Below are 22,200 nucleotides of genomic sequence, written 5' to 3'. Positions count from 1 at the left end.
ACGTTGGCAGCAAGCTCTGCAAAAAATACTGTACAGGAAGAGTTCATATGTAAAGAATTCTTTTATCAATGCATTCCAGGAACAAAGAATATAATTTCCCAACACAGTTTGGCTGGAACAGCAGGACTCTATTCCTTCTCATTCCGAAAAACTTCATGTGGTCGTGAATGTTTTTGTTTCACAGTCTGTGCTCTATTGAAGTGGACTCAGTTTAAGTGTTTCGTATAAAAGCTGGTATGTCCCTGGCTGTGGATGAGTTGCCTGTCAAGGATCTGAGTCCCAAAACACTGTAAAATGAAATGGTATCAACTTATAGCCTGAAAAAATACTCTGTGAAGATCTGGCCTTGATATCTGATGTAAAATCTTACAGAGCGAGACAGCTGCAAATATTATATCTTTAGAATAATCAAGACAGCCTTTGCATATATGTTTAATATTCAGGGAGGAAATTAATTGCAGATGAAGCCCTGGAAGATCCATTGTCATGGTGAGCTGAATGCAGTAATAGACTGTAGGCAGAATACACAAGAACTGCTTTTTGGCCCAGTAGTGACCTGTTTGCAAAACTTTGCACAGAACTTTGATGTTACTGTTCCTGTTGTTCAGCTACTCCAGTGTGTAAATTAACACAGAGAGTCCACTCTGGTTTTCCATTCCAAGATTTAACAATTAACTCACAAGACTGTGGCTCAGAATCCCAAATTGGAAAGGGTGTGATTACAAATGAAAAGCGCTACGTGATCTGACGCTGAATCTGTTCCTTTTGTATTCTTCTATTGTGTGTTTTTAAAAATAAACATCACTTTATTACTTCTGATATCTTCTAATTGCCTTCACAGACACTGGCATCCCTTTCTTTCTCAGCAGTTACAACATCTTGTGATGGAAGATGGAAGACAAAGGGGCCCGTGTTGCCGACTACTTTGTCGTCGCAGGATTAACAGACATCTCCAAACCACTGGAGGAGGAAATCCACTTCAACGACGCCTGCCATAAAATAGCCAAGCCAAAAGAACCCATCACAGATGTAACAGTGCTTAATAAATCCCTGGGGGAGGAAGTTCCCCAGGGATATAAGTGCATAGATGTCACTCCCTCAGGCCTGTCTGCAGATCTCAACAACGGCAGCCTCGTAGGACCGCAGATATACCTTTGTTATCGCCGGGGAAGGGACAAGCCCCCACTCACTGATTTGGGGTGAGTGGTTTTTCTGCTCCAGTGGGTGCTTTTCACAGCTTTATTTGACTAATGAGCAGATAAGGCAGGTTTCTTGAAGTGCCATACTTTTTAACTACAAGGCAAAGCTCTAAACAGGAAGATATTTGTTGTCTTGAGAACGCTGTAACCTGGTATGGTAGGGAAAAGGAGTGCTGAGTGGATTTTAATGACAGCTGTGGTCCTTCATATTTTGGAGTTTTCAAAGCCATTTAGTTTTCAATGTATATACTTAGATTGGGATAAGATGCTTAACCTATTTAATACAGAGTGAAGAGAGGGGAGTTGTATGACATTCCTGGCATAAGGGAATGAATCTTTAGTAGTACTGAAAATAACACTGTTTTGCAGTAAACAGAATGCTTAAAAGCAACTATATGTGAGGAAAACTAGTATGATTTTGTCATGAAGATTTTTGTTAGAATGCAGTTTGATATAATGTGATCTGCAAAAATGTTCAGAGAGGATGTAAGAGCTGCTGTTAAATTAGTATTACTTGGTTACAGTTCTCAGTGTAGTGTTGGTATTCGCAGTGCTTTAAAAATGTGCCTTCTCACTTTTTTCCCCATCCCATTTTAACTAGGGTTTTATATGATGGGAAAGAGAGAGTGAAGCAAGGCTGTGAAATAATCCAGACCACTCCCTATGGTCGTCCTGCCAACATCAGTGGCAGTGCCTCGTCCCAGCGCGTGTTCATCACCTACCGCCGGGCCGCCGAGAACATGACCCAGAACGCGCTGGCTGTCACAGACATCTGCATCATCATCCCCAGCAAGGGAGAGACCCCCCCTCACACCTTCTGCAAGGTTGACAAGAACCTTAATAACAGTATGGTAAGATTCAAAATCTGCATTTCGGGCGCTTGGTGCTCAGCGATGTAACGTTTGAGGAGTATTTGTGGCAGCTCGTGGAGTACCTGGTGAAAAATTTTGAGAAGTGCTCTCCAAAGATAAAGCAAATACTGGAAGAGTTGGAGGATTACATTCCTTTGTTACTGCTTGGAACAAAGTATTTTTGGAAGCCCTGGAGCAAATGTTTTTAGTGCTGACTTGGAAATGCTGACTTCAGCAGCTTTGGATTGGTCCTTCAGAACCTGTTGTGTCACCAGAGGTTTTACAGATGTGGCTGTTTCTGACACTGATTTTACTGGTGTCATGGGAATTCTGTATCTAACAAATAGTTTCTGTTTTGTTCTAAAACTCTCCCATCACCTACAATGCTATTTTATAAATGTTAATCTCCTCAGTGGTTTCACCAACTTCTTATTTGAAGAAAGTTGCATGTGAGGTGATGTTGGAAGCTGTTGACTGCAAACCTGTTTAAACCCTTCACACGGTTCCTGACCTGCTAAATTAATACACAGGTGTCACAGCACTTGGATTTGCAGAACCCAGTATTTAGGTGTCTCCTGGTCAAATTTGCAGCTCCATTTCCTGGCACTTGTAGGGTCCTCAGAAGTCAGTGTGCTGATGAGGATGCTGACTGCATATGCAAGTAGGATCATGTTAAAAAGATCCTGGGAGCTGATTTGTGCTTGTTTTTCAATAAATGCCTGTAGGCATTAACAAGTGGATTTCTCAGTTCTACCAGTCCCTGTATTGTCTGGGTTATGGAAGTTCTGTCTTATGGAAATTGTTACATCTGTGTTCCCTCTGAGGGTGCTGGTCTTTTCTGTCCCATGGCTTTCCATGTTCTTTATTTTCACGTCCAGAATTTGAGAACTTAAAATTATTAACAGTGTGAGGTTTTCCTCCACTCTTTTCTATTACGTCCTTTTGTTATATTTCATCCCTTAATCCAGTAATTTTTTTTATTTTACAGTGGGGCTCAGCAGTATATTTATGTTACAAAAAGTCTGTGGCAAAAACCAACACCATATCATATAAAGCTGGTATGTAACTACTATTTAGCCTTTCCTTATCTTCAATTCAGGATGTAAAGGCTCATTTGTAATGTGATACATTTTGTACTGAAGAATTATTGGACACTGTCTTGCCATCATCAAAAAGGGAATCTTTCCCTAAGGAATTCTTTTAAAACAATGTCCTAAAATAAGCCTTAGAACTATGTATCGTGACTATTTTGTTTTAGAATTTTCTTTTGGTGGTAACTGTCTTCTAAGGATATGTGTGTGTGTGTGTATATATATTTTTTTTTTTTTTTCACACACAGAAGAAAATACCACAAAAATTATTTGATGCATTTGCATGATCACTTTCTTTAAGAAACGTTTTGAAGAATCCTGTAGACTTCCACACTGCCCTGAGCATCAGTGGCACTGAGCTCTCTAAGTATTTTTGGATTGTGTATCATGTTTATTTTGTTGTTTTATTTATAAGACAGAATTAGATTTGCTGTGACTCTGATGAAACGTGTTGGGTTTTCATTTTTGGTTTTTTTTTAAACCCTGATTTTGTTTGGCATGCAAGTCATGAGCATGATTCAGACTTAAGCTTTAATTCACTTATATCCCTTTGAGATGCTGCTCTCTATAAACAACAGGAGTTTAGGTTGTACTAAAAGGTGGGCAGTAAATTTGTAAATAAATAAAAATGTTAAAAGGCCCCACATCTTGTGGCAGTGTGCACAAAATTTTGGTTCTGGGCTGGGGGGGAAACTCCACTGCCCTTTTTGATTACCAGTTTTTATTGCTTATTAACATTTCACTTTATATTAGAAAAGTGTGTAGTGATGCTGTTCTCTGATGCAGAGAAATCCCAAATCCTTTCCTGCAGTTATCCCTTCTCAGTTTGCAGTCCCCTGGGCTGGCAATCAGACAGGATGGGTTGCTCCAGCCATCTGATGTAACTGAAGACCTGAGTGCTAAAAGCCTCTGCTTCAGAGCTGCATGTTTTACAGCTGGGCTTGAAATGAAGTGTAAACACACTGGTCTCCCAGCACAGTAGCTGAATCCTTGGCTGAGGTGGATCAGTATAATTAATTGATTCTATTGATATTTAAAAAAAAATCTAATATTTAACATATATATATATTTCTCAGGGAACTTTTGTTGGCATAATTGAAAACCTCAGTCTTATTTCTCAATTATTCATGGTACCGTTTTTTAAACTGGATTTTGAATCTTTGCTCATGCTGATGATGAATGTGAACTATTACAATATAACAGCTGAGATGCACAAAGCCTGCAAACAGAAAAAGATGAAGTACTTATTAATAGTTCCTAGAATGGAAAGTAGGATTTCAGTCCAAGGCTTTAGTCAGGTGATTTCTCCTTAGGCTGTGGCAGCATCTCCCCTTCCATCTCTTCCCTAATTTACAACTTTACTGATCTTCTGAAGTTAGTGTAGGCTCACATATGAATTTTCTAGGCATATTTTGTGGAATGAGCTATTACAAATCTCCTCCTGTTGTTCCTTCCATAACTGCTTCTTTAAACCTTCCCTTTCTAGGTTTAATATGCAGATATCCTGAAGAAGATTATGAATCATTCCCATTACCAGAATCTGTGCCTCTTTTTTGCCTGCCTATGGGTGCAACCATTGAATGTTGGCCATCAAACAGTAAATACCCTCTCCCAGTTTTTTCTACCTTTGTGCTAACTGGAGCTTCTGCAGAAAAGGTACTTTGAAAGCTTAAAAAAGAAGTTAATAATTCAGTTAAAAAAATGTGGTTGTTTATCTGTTCAGGATTATGATAATGAACATTTTCAGAGGCAAACTTGAAACCTGTTCATTTGGGCTTAATTCAAAGGCTGCTGTAAAGAGTGACTTGCATTTATTTCAGAGCTGGACTGTTGATCATAAACCTGTATTCCTTTGCTTTCCAGTCCTGTTAGCCTGTGAAACTAGAGAGCTATAAAATTTGACTGCATATACATACAAGTATTCTATTTTTATTGCAAGCATGGAAACGACCTTGCATGTACATACTTGTTCTAAAAAGTAAATTGGATGTCAGGGAATACTGCTTTGAGTTGCATATAAAGGATTTCTAAAATAGCTCTAAAGGCAATTGTAGGAGCAGTTGACTGTAGTTGTACTCTCCATAATCATTATTTTTCTCTCCCTTAAACAGTTTCATAAATTACTCTTTCTCATATGACTTTTAAGTGTTTTAAATAATTAACAGGCAGTCTGGATTTTCACAGCCATAAGAATATTCTGGGATAAATTGCTTCCAAAAATGATGCATTAATTCAGCTTTTCAAGCAGTAACAGAGCCTTGATTTTCCTTGTGTGTTTGGGGTTTGTCGGGTTGCTTTGAGGATCGAGGCCGAGTTACTGCCTTCAACCCCACGATGTTTTCTGCAGGTGTATGGTGCTGCTATTCAGTTTTATGAGCTGTATCCTGAAGAGAACCTCACAGAGAAACAAAGATCTCAGCTGGGCTTGGCAGCTGCTGCCGAGGGCAAGTCAGACACGTGCAGAACAGTTCAGACAAACAAATGCATCTGTCTGCTCTCCCACTGGCCTTTCTTTGATGCTTTCAAGAAGTTTCTCACCTTTCTGTATCGTTACTCCATTTCTGGGCCACACGTCCTTCCCATTGAAAAGTAAGTCATTTCCAACATTCATAATGGTGTTTGCAGTTGATAAGAGCTCTTTTTTTTTTTTTATTCTAAATTTCCTGTAATACTTCTTTACTTTAGCCATCAATATAATGGTTACACTAAGTGAAACACTTTTGTCCTGTGATTAAATGTATCTTTACCTACTTCCTGAAGAAGTCTAGGTTTTTATTTGTGATTTAAGTGCCTGCAAAGGTCTCTGAAAGCTGTTTTAATTAGCTTTGCACCCTTTAGCCATAGTGAGGAGCAAGATTATAAATCCTTTCTTAATCTTGCACACATCAAGTCAGGAGAATTAAATACGTAGGTTTGCATTTTTTCAAATGCCTATTTGTAGTGTAATGAAAGATGATAAAGCAGATGGAATATTTTGCACTAGTAATTCTCCTCTGTTAGTGATAAATAAAACTAATTTCCTTCTCACACAAAGGATTTCACATTTTAAAATGCAGTGGAAGTCCTCACACCCCAGAAGTGGTCGATACCTGTAATTGATATGTAACACCATTTAACATTTCTAGGCTAAAGTAGCATTTTAATGCATCAGATTTCAAATACACCATTTGCTTTCCTGTTTTATTGCATGGCAGTCTTTTTTTCTGCTTAAACTTCAATATTAACTTTTATGAGGATTAAGTATTTCTGGTGGTTGTTTATCCCCTTCATTATTCCACTTCACATCACTGTACTTGTTTTAAAATTCTAAGAGTGTAAACTTCCAGTGATGAAGATGAAGGTTTTTGGGGTTTTTTTGGTTTGGATTTGGTTTTTTTTTTAAGCTGAAGGTTTTGGGATTTGTGAATGAATAACATGAGAAGTAAATATAAGAAATGTTTAATTTTGATTTCTGTGGATTTATTTGTCTATTCTGATTTCTCTGATTTGTAAACTGACTGTCAATTTACCCTGGATAATTCAAATATGATTCTAATATATTATCTAGCCTGGTTTCTCTGGCTGTTTTAATGAGATGGGTGTCTGTGCCATGCATGTATTTGAACACAAGCAACAGGCCCTTCCCTTATGTGATCAATATTCCATGTTTTGACCACCACCTTCATACACTGGTAGTGGAGAAGAAAATCCCAAATCAATGTTTATTTGTGGATTTGTCTGAATTTCTTCAAAATTTGGGTGGTTGCCTGTGTCATAATGGTAAGAGTTGCAGAAATCCCATCAAGGATGTGCTGTAGCATTTAATTTAGGATGGAATAGCTGTTTCTCCTGAGTTTTTACTGATTGCATGTCATTCTTCTAATGTGAAAGTATCTATTATGTAGAACTACACCTTTAGAACTTATGCAAGTTTAATCAATTCATAAAACTGAGAACGTGGTCAAATTCTTAAAACATTTTTCTGTATTTGTATATATGGAAAAACTTTACTTTTTTCATCAGCAATTTTATATAACACTTTCTATTTAGAAGTGAAGAAAATGGATGAGAAAAATGACTCTCTTTGATATTCAGCTGTGAATATTTTTTGCAAATAACCACTGCTGGTCTCTGAGGGATGGTGCTAATTCAAACTCTCTCTGAAGCAGGATTATAAAATGGTACTGTGATACTCAACCATCAATATTTCTACTTTACAAATTTAAAAAAAAAAAATTTCTTTGAATTTTTCAGTCTCATAAACCAAGTTTGTATTCTGAAAGATAATCTGGCCTCTCATTTTGGTTGTAACCAGGAGAAAAATAGGTTTTGAAGGTCAGAATATCCTGTTAGGGTTTAGGTGGTGGGGTTTTTTTTTGTTCTCTGTTTTCTGAATGAGTATGTTCCATTTTTTTATATAATGATCTCTCTTACTGGAAAAAATTTTGTCTTGTGGTAAAGCAGTTTAAGATTAATTTCTACTAAATCAGTATTTTTTTCTTTTCTTCTAGACACATTTCCCATTTCATGCATAAGGTTCCTTTTCCATCCCCTCAGAGGCCAAGAATTCTAGTTCAGGTAAGTGTAATTTTCTTTAATAACTGTATCTTAAGTGAAGATAAAACAGCTGATGAACAGGCTAGTGAATGAAAAATGTAGTTTTTATTCCCAATTTTTTTTTTCCTGTTTTTTTTCCCTCTAAATTCATACACTTAACAGTGAGAAATCTGTAAAAATTTTGTTTCCAGTTTCAGGCTTTAGTGAATTATTACAAGAAAGTGTTCAGTGAGCTTAGAGCTTAATTTTTTCAGAATATATGGAAATTAATGAGAAACTATTCAAAGGCAGCATCTGGTTTGACTTTACAATAGCTTTTGAACTGTTTTCTTCTTGCTACTGTATGGAGGCTGAGTGCAAAGTAAATAAATAAAATTAAATGCAGATGTGAAGTGTATATTCATGATTACCCCTCTCCCCAAAGAGAGGGGTCCTGTCCTGTCCTCTCCACAGTGGTCTCAGTGAGACCTGCAGAGCCACACACATTAACAAGGGGCACTTTATCAAAAATGACCCTTATTCTGGCCTACCTGCAGGGCTGGGAGTGAAATAATTGCAACAATTGTTACCTGTTATTTGAAATTTCAGCTGTATCACAGTTGGCAGGAGAGAGGAAATCCTGATCTCAAAGGCTTCTGAAGTGTTATTAAATCTTCTTTTTATTTCCTCCTAGGAGGCAGAACGTTAAAATTTTATTGCAAAGATATCTGTTCTAGTTGTAGTGTTCCACCAATCCTGTGGTTTTGGTTAAGTCATTACAAAATTGTTATTCTCTGTTATTTCTTGTGTAACATAAAATATGGAGAGCCCTGTGCAGTTTTCAGTCTTAGTTGTGTAGCCCATGTGGTAGTGAAGCTTTTCAGAGCAAATACAATCTTGGGTTATGTCTTTGTAGTGTGTAGTGAATATTGAAGATCCTCCTCACTTACTGGGTTATTCTAATGAAGTTGATATTTCTTACTCTTACTGAAAAGGGGCTGGAGAACAGTCACACTGAAACTGTGTCTGACACTTCTGTCCCTTTTCTTATGATTTTAAAGTTCACTTCAAAACCCAGGAGTTTTACATCTTGTTTTGGTTTTTTTTGTATTAATGTTCAATGAAATATTTGTGCCAGGAAATGCTAAACACATATTTACAGAGAGTAAAATTGAGTTTAGAGAAAAGCATTTCATTTATTTTAGCCTGAAGTTTTAGGAAGCTCTGTCAGAGTATACATGGGTGTATATTCCAGACCTGGATAGAAGTGATGTGAAATGATGTCTGTTTTATCTTATTTTCAGTATGTTTTGTGCATCAAATTAGTACAACTGTAGTAGCTGATAGTACAGACGTAGAAAACACTGCTTTTACAGTAGGCAGTGGGGGTTGAGGTCTGTGAGTAAATACTCCCTTCCAGCTGCTTCCAAGGACTTGAGTTGTGTTTGAAACTGCACTGAATAAAAAAAACACAGATCATACCTTAGATTTTCCCCCAAAAATAGTGTGGGAAATGCCTGTATTATTGAAAACTACAAGCTTTTAGGATCTCATTTCATGGAAGAAATGTAATTCTCTCTGAAGCTTGTTAACTAAAGCATGGTAGCGTTTTGCTAAACAATTCTGCAATATCTGTGGAATGTCTTGCAGGTTCCTATAATGTGCTTTCTGAAAATGAGACCTGGTATATTTTAGTAACTGTGTGTGCCAGTCTGGATGTGTAACCCATTCTTAGATCCTGCTTAGCATCTGTTACAAGTGAGAGAGAGAGCTTGGCATGTCTCTGACTTTTTAAGTCTCAAAGAAATTACAGCCGTTAGGAAAACACTCCGGAATGTTCCCATTTTGCAGCTGCCACTGTTGATAGGCTCCTTCTGACCTGAAATCTGCTGGACTCTGCTCTCCATGTCCTACATCCCCTTATTGCACAGATGTTCCCGTGCTAATGACACTCTCACAACCTGCAAACTTGAAGAGCACACAGAGTAATGTTTCTCCCTCTGGAGAATGGGGGCAATAAGTGCCCCTTCTGCCTGAGGGAGACGTGTTCTTCAGATAGGGATCTAATTGTGTTTATCTGCCTTTGCTGAAACACTGAAGTCAGAGGACATCAGGCTGATGCCTCTTTTCTGGGAGTAGTTTATGAGGGTTGCCTCAGGCTGAAAAATGAGTCCTTTGAATTCTTCCACTGAACAGGCTAATGGTGCTGGTGGTCACAAGGTGACTCACTGGAAGACAAATCCAGCATGTGGAGTGGTGTGGCCATCCTCATTTGTCAGGGAATGGGATGTAGCAGCAGCCTTTGTCAGCTCTGCTATGTGAAACATGCAGGGAAGCAGCATTGCAGGGACTCCTTAATTCCAATTAATGTTTGCTGAGTCTCCAGGCACAGCCCTGGGTGACTGAGAGCTTCTAGGTCATCAGTCTTACCTTCTGGCTTCTGTCATCTGGTCACCTGCAGTGGGTCTGGGGTGAAACAAAAGTGAAACGTTACTAAAAGTTGTCAGAACTTGCAGCTTAGTTTTTACAAGTTACAACTTACTGAGTTACTACTGCTTTTATACAAGAAAAAAATACAGGGAGGATTAAGCCAGCTGGTATCTGTTACCTGGGATTTCCTGTGGCTGAAAACATCAGCTGAGCTTTGATAAACTGATTGTGTGTTGGTGGTGTTGTACTGATGAGTCTTCCCAGGCATGCTGAATATATGTATGAATATATGGTTTTGCTTGATGTCATGTCACTGTAAGAAAGAAATGTGAATTCATAGGATCTTTGTCTTGGATCTTCAGCTAATGCAAATTTTAAAGATTCTGTCAGAGCTGAGCAGTCTCTACCAGTCAAGAGCCTAATTCTCATGCCTTCTGAAGAAAATATGGCTTTACATTATGACCTGCCATCTCTCCCCTTCATGAATTTTTATCCACCTCTTTTCCCCTAAATCCATAATGAATCCCCCCCGGCCCCTGAAAGCTGTGTATGAACTGTGGGTCCTCACTGCCCTTAAAATACAGAGGGCTTCATTTTTCAGCAGTTAATGTATTCAATTTTCTGCAGCATTAGCTGGTTTAAAGTCCTCTTTATGAATATGCAATATATTCAGTTCGGACCAAGAAGGGAAGATTGTGCTTTGCCCAGTTCTTATTAAAAGATCCTGATGCATGTCATTGCACAGCACTTCTTACAGTGCTGTACAACTGGGATGTACAAGGTTCAGCTCAATTTAAATAATTTTTAAGTGTTCTTTCTTATAGTTGTGTGATTTCCAATAAATATTTCCCAAGTTCAGAATAAACATGATGTATTTTAAAATCTTTTTCCAGCTATCTCCACATGATAACCTGATCCTTAGCCAACCTGTGTCATCACCCCTCCCACTGAGGCAAGTAGCAGCATCTTGTGTAAATTGTGAAATGTGTTCTGATTTATGTCTTGGAAGAGATTTAGTATTTTGGGTTGCAGCTGTGTAAATTAACTCACCTCGTCTCGTGCCTTTGGAAGCTGGTGTTCCTGAAGTTTGTTCGGATTAGACCTGACAAGGATACATTCTTAATTAACAATCTGTGGCAGGTTTTTTCAAATAATTGTAGTGGTTCTTGAGGCAGAATATAAATTATTAGATGCCCTTTTTAGGAGTTGGTGCCTGGGCTCCCAAGGTAGTGCAGCTTTTGGGTTGCAAAGGGAATTCAGGAGTTCTGTGACTGTCTTAACCTTCATGTCTCAGTGCAGGAGAATGATTAATGAAAGACATGTTGTCTCCCTGTAAATTGCTTCTCAGAGAGAAAAATCATCATTCATGTGTCCTGAAAATAGTCCCAACTGGTTAAAGAGTCTCAGGGAATTATGGTTACTGTTGGGATGTGACCATTCCTCACTGAACTGTGAAGTGTACCAAATAATCTTCTTTAAAGGAAATATTTGCAGATTTACACTTATTTTGTTACTGAACATCTCTCTTTTTATTGTGCTTTGTAACTCACCAGTGTGTATGTATTGTGTTTATATCCTGTAACAGTGGAGGCAAGTTTTCTACACTACTTCAGAATTTAGGACCTGAGAATGCAGTGACTCTGCTTGTGTTTGCTGTGACAGAACATAAAATTCTCATCCACTCCCTGCGACCTTCTGTCCTCACGAGTGTCACAGAGGCATTAGTCTCTGTAAGTACTGGGTTTTAGTCGTGTATTGTATCTGTAAATGGAAAAAAAATGGGTTTTAGATAAAATCTGGTATTTGTAGTAGTGCTGTTAGCCTTCAAGGTTGCTTAAAAATAAAAGATAATGGAGAGAAAAAACTAATACTGCTAATGATATCCTACAAAGACAAGAGAAAGAGTAACTGGAAAAGTTGAACATGAAAGAGTTGCTGGTTCTTTGTATATAAATATTGTAAATAAGTGTTGTGTTGGGTCATCACAGTGCACTTAATATGAGTTCCTGATTTTCCCAACTAGCACTGTGTTATCTCCTGTGGAATTTTAAATGCACATAGTTTTCCTGCCTGTCATTCTAAGCAACTCTTTGCAATCTCTGCTATACACAGTCTGCTATCCTGAAGAGCTTTTCTTAATGGATTTTTGAGAAATTAGTGCATTTTTTCTTCACTAGTCTGCATCTGGATCTTCAGTAAGAATTATCTGCCGTGTTAAAGAATTTTGAAGTTAGTGTGGTTTATACTTGCACAGACTGTATTACACACATTTAACCTGTGTTTTTGTCTCTGCATGTTTTCCAAGATGATATTCCCCTTCCACTGGCCCTGCCCATATATTCCTCTCTGTCCCTTGGCACTGGCAGATGTGTTAAGTGCCCCCTGCCCATTCATAGTGGGAATTGATTCAAGATACTTTGATCTCTATGACCCCCCTCCAGATGTGAGCTGTGTTGACCTGGACACCAACACAATTTCTCAGTAAGTATTTAATAATCAACTATTTTTCTTCCATGTTAATTTTTCTTTTTTTTTGCTTCGTGTTTTCAAAGACAAAAAGTAGCCTTTTGGAGGGTTGTTTCTTTTAAACCTCTGAACTTTCTAATGTATCATCCTTCTTGAAATGAACATGCTGGAGATGATATCTCCTGTTCAACCCAGCAGAGTGGAGGCCCAATCATGGCACATTATTGCCTTTTATTCTATTACATTAAAGTCTTATTGCACACATTAGCACTTTTCCTGGATTAACCATGTTGTCTCTCACTTGATTATCCCTGGAGGAGAATTCTCATTTTTCATGATCAGCTTTCTCAGTGTTGAAGAAATTCTAATCTCTTTTTATGGGCATCTGCTTGAAAATTATAACAATTAAATCATATTCCACATGAAACACAGGAACTTCACATTGAGAATTAGAGATGTGAACTGTCATGGGTGAGAGAGTCTTAATTAAGCCTTAAAATCATGCCATCATTAACAAACTGAAATAACAGTATTGTAATATTACTTCCTCATCACTGTGTGGAGTACTGCATTTTTCTGTAACACTAATTAATCTACTATCTAAATTACTGGTAAGGGAAAGCAGTGCACTGATAAAACCACTGGGAAACATATTGTTATGATACTGAAAGCAAAGAATTATTACCTTGTGTTGAGGTGATACAAAAAAAAGACAGAAGATGGTAAGGCTTCTAATTCAAGATTCTAATACACACAAATGAATTAAACTCATAATTTCAGAATTAGACTCTTATTTCACTATAGTGCTGAATATGCTCAGTATGTACTTGGTGTAACATCTCAAAGTCTTTGCTCAGGATTTTTTTGTATCATCCTCCTCTTGGTAGCAGATTTTTAGCATTACTGTGCCTAACTCTAAACTTTTTCTTTTCCTTCCTAAATTTTCTTATTTGTGGGTTTATTTTTGCTTCAGCAGTTGTGTGTGGATTTAGAGAAGTTTCCATGTATTAGGTATTTGTCAATAGAAATTTTGTCAAGGATTTTGTGCTGACACCAAGTTGGTGTAGCAGTTATTCTCTGAAATTTTTAGGAACTAGTTCAAGCTAGGCTGGGATGATTTTGGCTTTGTTACTTTTTGGTCAAGAGGAACACATTTTTACATTTCTTCTGATGTTTGTCTAATTAACTACATATTCATTAGTTGAAAACAATTTATTTCTAGTTATTGTTTTCATTCTACTTTTAACTGATTTTTCTGTGCATTTTCTTAGAACATGTTAATTCTGTTTCATCACAGGGGAAAAAAGTATCAATCAAATGTTTACAACTTTTGCAGCTTTGTAACTTAAAGGGCAATGAGACTTCCTGGTGCTCTCTTGATAAAGAACATTGGAATTTGTTTTATCATGATAATGATATAATTTAAGTCCAAATCTATATGCACTAAACAGAAAGCAGTTGCCATATCAGGTTAATTTTGGGTTACTTCATATGTTCTAGTCACTCTCTCCATGCAATTTAAGTAATTACAGCTCAGATCATGACATGAGTGGTGGTTGCTGATGCAATGACAGGGGATTAATACCATTAATCCATCTTTTGTGAGTTGTAACTGGATTGATTTCAGTGCTGGAGTGTGGCAGTGTAATGATCATCCTGAAATATGGGGCATTGGTTGGATGGCTCTGACCCAACCTCCACACAGGAAATCAAATTTGACTTTGTTGGTTGGTTTTCATTCCTGTTTTAATGGAGTAAATTTGGTATGTTCTCCAGTTTCTCTGGTGGGGTGGAATATCCTCTGAACACGTTCCAGTGTACACTCATACTCTGTTTTTTTCCTTTCCAGAACTGGAGACAAGAAAACTCTTGCATGGAAGATCTTACCAAAGAAACCTTGTAAAAACCTGATGAACACTTTAAATACTTTATATCAGCAGCTGGCAGAATGTGAGTAGTAAAGTACAATAATAAGGTTTATGTTGGATGTGTGTGCCACATTAGGAGATAAATAGGTAATTAAATATGTTCTGAAGTCACTAGTTCCTCTAAACATTTTTTTAGTACAGAAGGCCAGAACCTAATAAAGGCCTTTTTTTTTTTTTTTTTGTCTTTAAAGTCTTTTCATATCTTGACAATTGAGGTAATTTTGACACTCAAGCTAACAGTACTTTACCTAAAATTTGCAGATGATAATAATACATTTAAACCCCCAGTGTTTATAAATGTTTAAGGCACAATTACTCTACATTTCTAAGTAAAAACTGGTTGCTGATAGAATCCTCAAATATTGCAGGGCAAGGTTTGTTGAACCTTGATGTGAGAAGCAGAAAAATGGATAGAGATGATGTTAGTGAAACTCATTAAAGTGAAACACTCTTTTTAAAGGCTTTTTACACCTTCGTGGCTGCTGAGCTCATTGGAATTTAGTTGTGTCCTGATCAGAATGTACAAACCCTGAAGTTTATTGGGATGTGCTGCACAAGGAAGGGTATAACTGATAGGTGATGAAAATTACCTGTTCCTTCAGAATTTGGATGTATTTTATGTGAGGCCTTTTTTCTAAAAAAATTTAAACCTTATGTTCTCTATGTAAAAATAGAGTGGTAGTGATCTTAAATTCGTATTACAGAGTAGGTTGCTTAAATGTGATATGAGTGTAAGGTTGGCTGTAATTATATATAAATGTGGAGAGACAGTAATGAAACCATCCTTGCACTTTGCTGAGACATAACTAGAATGTTACCATACTCTGCATGTAGCAGTGAAGTTTTAGCTTTAAAATGTAGATACAAATACCTAAATTGAAGAATAGAGATTTTTCTAGATCTTTTTTGAAAAGGCTTTCTCTCTGTTTCAGCATTTTGCAGTGTGTTGTGTTTTAATGGCTCCACTCTGCATCTGGGTGGTGTTTTTCTGCATATATAGGTATTTAATGTGCATTATGTGCTCTTTGGGAGCACTTTGAAATGAAAGGCACTGTTAAAAAAAAAAGTCACACATCCCAATTATGTATTTGGCCTAAAATATGTTTCTTTAATCAGCTCATGTATAGATTTTCACATGTTTTTACAACCAGCTTTCTTAGAGGGCTTTTTAAAGCTCTATCTGTGCTGGTTCTCTCTGTTGCTGTAGTAATTACTTACAAGATAAGTATATCCTGCTTTTGGTGTTATCCAAAGTTACATGAGTTATATAAGGTCAAGCAGAATCCATTGTTGCATATCATGAGTGAATTGGCATATATTTTAATCTAGTCTAAACTTAATGGGGTTCAGTAGTCAGTGAATTTAGTAGGATAAAGAGAATATTTTTTACCAATGTCGAGGGGGGGAAAAGAAAGGAAACCATTCTAATGTTTTGTTCACAGTGCAACAGCGACCTAGAGAAGATGCATTAATGGAATTGGCAATGAATGACTATGATTTTAATTCTGGGAAGAAGTTGCATCTGTTGGATTTGGAGATCCAGGAAGCATTTCTGTGTTTCATGGCTTCGATACTGAAAGGTTACAGGTCTTATCTCAGGCCGATAACAGAGGCACCCTCTGAAACAGCCACGGATGCAAGTTCTCTCTTTGAACTACAAGGTGAGAAGTTACAAACTTGGTTTGTGTATATTAATTTATTTTAGATTCGCTCTTACGTAAAGAATAAAGGCATTTATGTGTTGGTGCTGTAAATGGTGGTGAAAATGTAAGTGCAGGCAAAATTACACAGAGTGGCAAAGACTGCAGAAAGGTTATTGCTCATTAGTGGAATTTATGCTGGATTTTTGGTCATCTCTTCTGTTCTGGGCATTCTGACTTGCTTCTGATTTACTTTACAGGTTTCCTCAAGAGTCGGGACCGTTCACATCAGAAGTTTTACACCCTGATGACCAAAACCCAGATGTTCATTCGCTTCATTGAGGAATGTTCCTTTGTCAGCGACAAGGACGCCAGCCTGGCCTTCTTTGATGACTGTGTGGATAAGGTAAGTCTTGGTGTGCACAGAGCTTTGAACTTCTGCTGGTGGTTACATTACCTGATACAGGACAAGCAGAATATATTTGAAGTGCAAGTCTATTTATATTTCTCCTCTTACTTCCTTTTTTTCCTAGTCGCTGTAGCCTTCCACTTTCCTTGTTTGTCAGGCTTTGTTTCATTTTCTGCTTCAAATTCTTGACTGTAAATAAAATATGAGAACATATATGTCAGCTTCTGAAATACTGTCCCATTGTGAGAAGTGCAAGAAGAAGAACTGAACTGAAACCCACAGTCTTATATCCCTGTTTTTATGAATGTTACAAGAAATTCCACACCCAGTTGCCATCTTACAGGCTACCTGTGACACTATTCTGGGACACTGCTGTTTAAACAGAGTGCAGTTATCTGGGATTTCCTGGAAAGTAGGTCACCTGCTGTTTATTCCACAGGAATTAATACTGAAGACTGATAACTGCTATTTACAGTTCATATTTATGGATATCTTTAATGTGGAAGTGCAGAAGAGCTGTTTTGAAAAGAAGTGTGAAAGAAGTAAAGTTTGAGAGAAATGTAAAAGCATAGTCTAATGCTGCTTAATGCTCTTCATAGCTTTTGCTACTCTCGATATTTTAGTAGGAGTAGCTCTCAAAACTCTGCTTTCCAGTTCTGCAGCATGACTTGCAGGAATTCATGCGTTATAAATTGAATTAATTGCAAACATTTCTGTAATGTAGAGTCGATTATCCTATAGCTCAGTTAAAAACTCTCCAACATGCAGTGCTTGCTTTGCTGTGCCAGTTTGGGCTTAAAAACACAAAATCTCATAGACAGAAATACCCCAGTGACTGAACCATTGAGCTGTGCTTGGTTTCCATTGTGCTACAGTTCAGTTCTCTGGCCAGAGTTAAATGGGATTTTTATTCAGAATGCAATGACCTTTTAAGTGTCAAATTCTACCTGTTACGTTTCATTTCGCAGAATGGTTTATGAGGGTGCTGAAGTTGATGCCCTCATTGTAATTATCTTGTCTGGGAATTCAGACAGCTCTTCCAGAACAAAAAAAAAAAAAGTCATGCTTAGGTTGTTGCTGGCACTGTGAGACTGCACATAACCTGTGGAGCTGTTGGGGCTTTCACCTTTTCTAAGAGGCTAAGTAGCCATTCTTACAGCTGAAAGAGAGACTTGTCTGTTCCACTGCCAGTTATTTTGCTCCTTGATGCCCTGGACAGCTTCTTTCCACTGTAAAAAACTGCTCATGGCAGTGCTGTGAGAATAAATTTTACAGGAAGCACTTGTACTTCTCCAGCTTCTGTTTCTGGCACGGAGGATTTAATTCAGTTTTATTGAAGGGCCAGCTGCTTCTGTGCTAGTGGTAACTGTGGGGAAACTGAGGCACTGGCAGTACTATGCTTTTAGAATTGCTTGTGAAACCAGGTTTTCATTGATATGAGGGTTCCCATGTAGGATTTCTTTGAACAATTATATATTTGCCTCATGTTCTCTTTCCTGCTTCTTAATTTCTCTTATTTCTGATACTCTGCTTACCAGGAGCATGCAAAGTAAAATATTGAAGTATACCAGGAATTGCTGTACCAACTCGAGCCTTAGCCAAGACCAGATACCAAAACTGAATTATTCCAATAAAGTCAATATTTATTTGTATATTAATGCCTTTCACTGGGTGACCCAGGACCTGGCAGGGTAGGCATGAAGGAGTGGTGTCATGGGTTGGAAGGTGATACAACACCTTCTTATGGGCAGTTACAGGCCACTGGGTTGAGACAAATTTCATGTACTGTGAAATTAGTTATCTGTAAAATATCATCTAAGCCCTGCCTCAAATAATTTGGAAGAATAGTTTAAGCTGAAGAGTAATCTCTTCTGCATGTTATTTGGTCCTAGACAGCAGCAGCAGAGATTGTGATTGTAATTGATTGCCCATTTTGCTGGACTGAAAGATCTGGGGTAATTGTCTCACAAGTTTTCATTTTCCCAGGAATTCAAAAATTATCTCAATTCCATACATATTTAAGCTACTAGCTGGATTATATTTCACTGGTGAGACTTGGAGCTGTGGGGTTTTTACGTCCTTAGAAGTATTTAAATTGCCAAGCAAGGTTTAGTTTATTGCTGCTTCTCAGCAGCCATATGTTCCTTCTCCTTGGCTGCTTCAATTTGTTAATACTTTCCATCTGTCTCACGCAGCAAAATGTGTAATTAAGGACACCTCTTTGTATGTTTATCAAACTTTAAATATTCAAGAATTTTATTGAAACTACTTGATGTGTTTGCACCTCACCAAAGGAGATAACTGTGGAAAATGCTGCTTCTTGTACATCAGTTCTCTCTTGCCAAACTCTTAAGGCATGGAAAACATGCATTCTTGAATTCCACAGGTTGCTTATTCAATTCTTTGAAATGTACAATTTGGCTGTAATTTGGTTACCGTTTAAATTAGAAAACCAAAGTTACATCCGTCCCCCTTTAATTTTAGTAAGGTCACACCTTTTTATTCCCTTATCTCTTTGAAAGCACGTGTATTTGTGCAGTCTCTACAAATAATCATGACATTAATTACCCTTTAAGTGATAGCAATTGCTGGGTGGTGGTGTGTGTAGGTTCTGTGTACATCAGACAATTGGATAAGGTTTGGTATTGTTTTCAGTGGTTAAAATAGAGAAGCTAGAAAATAGCTCTTAAAAACAGATTTCAAGTTATTGCTGCAGTTAGAAACATAGTTCTAGAAATGTATTCAGAAGGATTAATCTCTTTGTACTGCTTTTATTTAGCTGAGAACAGTCAATTCAGACTGTTCATAAAACTTGGATTATTGGGTTGGGGTACAGTTTACAAAAAAGATGCAGCACTCAGAGCTCCCAATACAACTCTGCAAGGTGTCCTTCCTTTTAAGATGCTGTTCTTTGATGCAGGTACAGACTGTCCTGCTTGACCATTTAGCTGTAACAGCAGAAAACACAGTGCTGCTGGTAGAATCTTTCTCTTTTAACTTCCCTTCTCCAGGTGGATACGGACAAAACTGGGGAAACGCGGCTGATCGAGCTGGACGAGTCCTACAAGAGCGAGCACACGGTTTTCATAACCCCCCCCGAGATCCCTCCTCTGCCAAACGGGGAGGAGCACCCTCTGCAGTACAGGTGAGCTCAGCACACAGCAGGATGCTGCCCAAAATCCTGACAGTTGCCCTTGGAGAGTGTAGTTTCTGGGTTCTTGTGATAAAATTTTTCCGGTCCCTTTTTGTTGCTCCTGTAAAAACATGTTTGTAAAATGCCTGGTGTGCCAACTCCTTTGAAGTTTTAATTCTGTGTGTGTGCACATGGAAGCAATGATGATGAAGCTGGCTGTGTGATCACAGTACATGGTGCTGGCTCTTGACACCTTTTAAGCTTGAAATTGAAATAATTGGACCCAGTCTGTTGGGCTGCTGCTACTATTGATGGTGATACAACCTGCAGATACTGTTTGGAAAGAGAGTATTTCACAGAATCACTGCAAACTGGTGTTACTGATTTAGTAATTGTGTCAAATGGGTTTGTCTATTGGTTTCCTTATTAATTCTGAGAAACGTTCTTATATCTAATCTTACTTAATATTTTGGATAGTTTGATATTGTTCATATTGATTTTTATAAACCTCTGTCATGTGATGCTCACTAGGGACTGAGCCACACAGATTTTCTTTTTGTTAACTAGAATCAATACTAATGCATTTGACACATTAATTAATGAAAATGCTATGACAGCAAATGTATTTATCAATTTAAGTTGCTTATGCTGAATAACAGGTTAAGAGACTGTTTGTGCAGGCATATGAAATCATGCAGAGGGATTAGTAAACCACTTTGTCAACCATGTCTTTAAAGGTTTACTTTAGTGTTTTCTATTTCCTGTGAAGCTTCTGGTGCAACTGTAATTGATTTCCTTTGCTATTATGTGATATGTTTTGCTTTGGATTTGACTTACAGGTCTTAAGTGTTGCATTTCTTTTACAGCTATAATGGATTTCCAGTACTAAAACTAGAATTGTTTGAACGACCTGAAGGATTTCTCACAGCACCAAATCACAAACTGTCCTCAAAAGCCAGTAGCCCCAACAGCCCATCACCAATGTTCAGGAGAACTAAACAGGTACTTGCAGGTATTCTTGGAGCATGAGGTGCTTTGGAAAGGACCAGATTGAGTGTGGCTGTAAATTCTGACTGGTTCTTCACTGATTCAGTGACTGTGCTGATTGTTCTTTTGATGTTTAACTGTGCTTCTTGTCTGCACCATATCCTACAGGGCCCCTGTGCACCTTGCCACTTGCAAACTGTAGGGCTTCCACATCTGCTTCTTTTCACTATCCAGAGCTTTTAGAGGGGCTCTAAATTTTGAAGTAATAGACAGAAATTTAAAGAAATGCAAGGTTTTGTCCCTGGAATATTGCACAGCAACTGTTTTGATATCACTCACTCTGCTTTCATTCTTTCCCACTTCGACTACTTTGCTGATATTAGCATTGCATTTTCTTTAGGTGTAATGCTACATGTTCAGTTTTTAACATGTAAGTTTGTGTCATGTATATATAAATACAGACAAATAATCTGTGTTTCCTTCCAGGAAATCAAATCTGCACATAAGATTGCTAAGAAGTACTCATCCATCCCCCAGATGTGGTCCAGGTGTTTGCTACGTCACTGCTACGGCCTTTGGTTCATCTGCCTGCCTGCCTATGTCAAAGTCTGCCACTCCAAAGTCAGGGCTCTGAGAACTGCCTATGATGTGCTGCAGAAAATGCACACCAAAAAAATAGACCCACCTGATGAGGTAAAACAGGTCAACCCCAAAATTCCAGAGGGCAGCCCTTGGGTTTGGCTGAGGGGAACACGCGTTTGACTCACTGTTTTTCCAGGTGTGCTACCGGGTCCTCATGCAGCTCTGTGGGCAGTATGGGCAGCCTGTGCTGGCTGTGAGGGTGCTCTTTGAGATGCAGAAGGCTGGCATTGACCCCAATGCCATCACTTATGGCTACTACAATAAGGTAAGAGGTTTTGGAACAGGGTGAGGGGGAAAAAATATGTGATTTTATCCAGGCAAATAGAAACGAGCAGAATAAGGGAGCAGTTCAGGTGTCATTCTGTCATTTCTAGTGATGGGAAGAAATAGAAGACAGAATAATTGTGTGGTCTTTGTTTTTTGTAGGTTTAGAAATCTACTGTATAACTGCCAGTGTAACTCAGTGTGAAATTTAAGTTAATGGCTTGATTTGTCCTTGATGTTTCCAAACCAGGCTGTTCTGGAGAGTACCTGGCCTTCCAGCAATCGAGGTGGCTACTTCCTGTGGATGAAAGTCCGGAATGTTGTTTTAGGAATAGCACAGTTTAAAAAAGCATTGAAAAAGCTGCCAGCAAGCACCACACATACACATCCTGGTAGAGTATTCACATCCTTCTCTTTTTTTATTTCTGTGCTGATAAGATAGTTATTCCAAAAATCTTTCCTTTGCGGGTTTGATAAAACTGTTTTAGAGAAAAAACAATAATTCCTGCGTAATTTTTAGAAAAGTCTCTTCTTTTTGTCTTTGAATCTGAAAATCTCCTTTTTATTTATTGCATCAGCTGTTCAGGAGACGATATGAACATGAAATTGGTGATAATTATCCAAATTCATACAATAACCAGTCTC

General features: G+C 38.0%; 1 protein-coding gene across 8 annotated transcripts in view; it reads left to right on the top strand.

Moving 5' to 3' along the window:
* Nucleotides 1-22,200, top strand: part of DENND4A (DENN domain containing 4A) — a 51,251-nt gene that overhangs the window by 13,076 nt on the left and 15,975 nt on the right. For 5 of the 8 annotated variants that reach the window (XM_064669232.1, XM_064669237.1, XM_064669235.1 and 2 more), the window contains exons 3-19: nt 842-1,199; nt 1,801-2,050; nt 3,039-3,108; nt 4,628-4,797; nt 5,489-5,730; nt 7,632-7,698; nt 10,980-11,038; nt 11,672-11,816; nt 12,392-12,567; nt 14,402-14,502; nt 15,923-16,141; nt 16,381-16,526; nt 19,541-19,674; nt 20,529-20,664; nt 21,136-21,342; nt 21,428-21,556; nt 21,806-21,947. In XM_064669232.1, coding sequence (XP_064525302.1) covers nt 892-1,199; nt 1,801-2,050; nt 3,039-3,108; nt 4,628-4,797; nt 5,489-5,730; nt 7,632-7,698; nt 10,980-11,038; nt 11,672-11,816; nt 12,392-12,567; nt 14,402-14,502; nt 15,923-16,141; nt 16,381-16,526; nt 19,541-19,674; nt 20,529-20,664; nt 21,136-21,342; nt 21,428-21,556; nt 21,806-21,947 — 2,701 coding nt within the window. In that variant the 5' untranslated portion in view covers nt 842-891. The remainder of the gene's footprint in view (nt 1-841; nt 1,200-1,800; nt 2,051-3,038; nt 3,109-4,627; nt 4,798-5,488; nt 5,731-7,631; nt 7,699-10,979; nt 11,039-11,671; nt 11,817-12,391; nt 12,568-14,401; nt 14,503-15,922; nt 16,142-16,380; nt 16,527-19,540; nt 19,675-20,528; nt 20,665-21,135; nt 21,343-21,427; nt 21,557-21,805; nt 21,948-22,200) is intronic. The other 3 variants (XM_064669234.1, XM_064669231.1, XM_064669233.1) reach the window with 2 other exon arrangements.

The sequence above is a fragment of the Pseudopipra pipra genome, chromosome 12 (genome assembly GCF_036250125.1).
Source record: "Pseudopipra pipra isolate bDixPip1 chromosome 12, bDixPip1.hap1, whole genome shotgun sequence".
Taxonomy (NCBI): domain Eukaryota; kingdom Metazoa; phylum Chordata; class Aves; order Passeriformes; family Pipridae; genus Pseudopipra; species Pseudopipra pipra.
The sequence above is the reverse complement of the archived record's forward strand: the minus strand, read 5'-3'. Positions and strand labels throughout refer to the sequence as shown.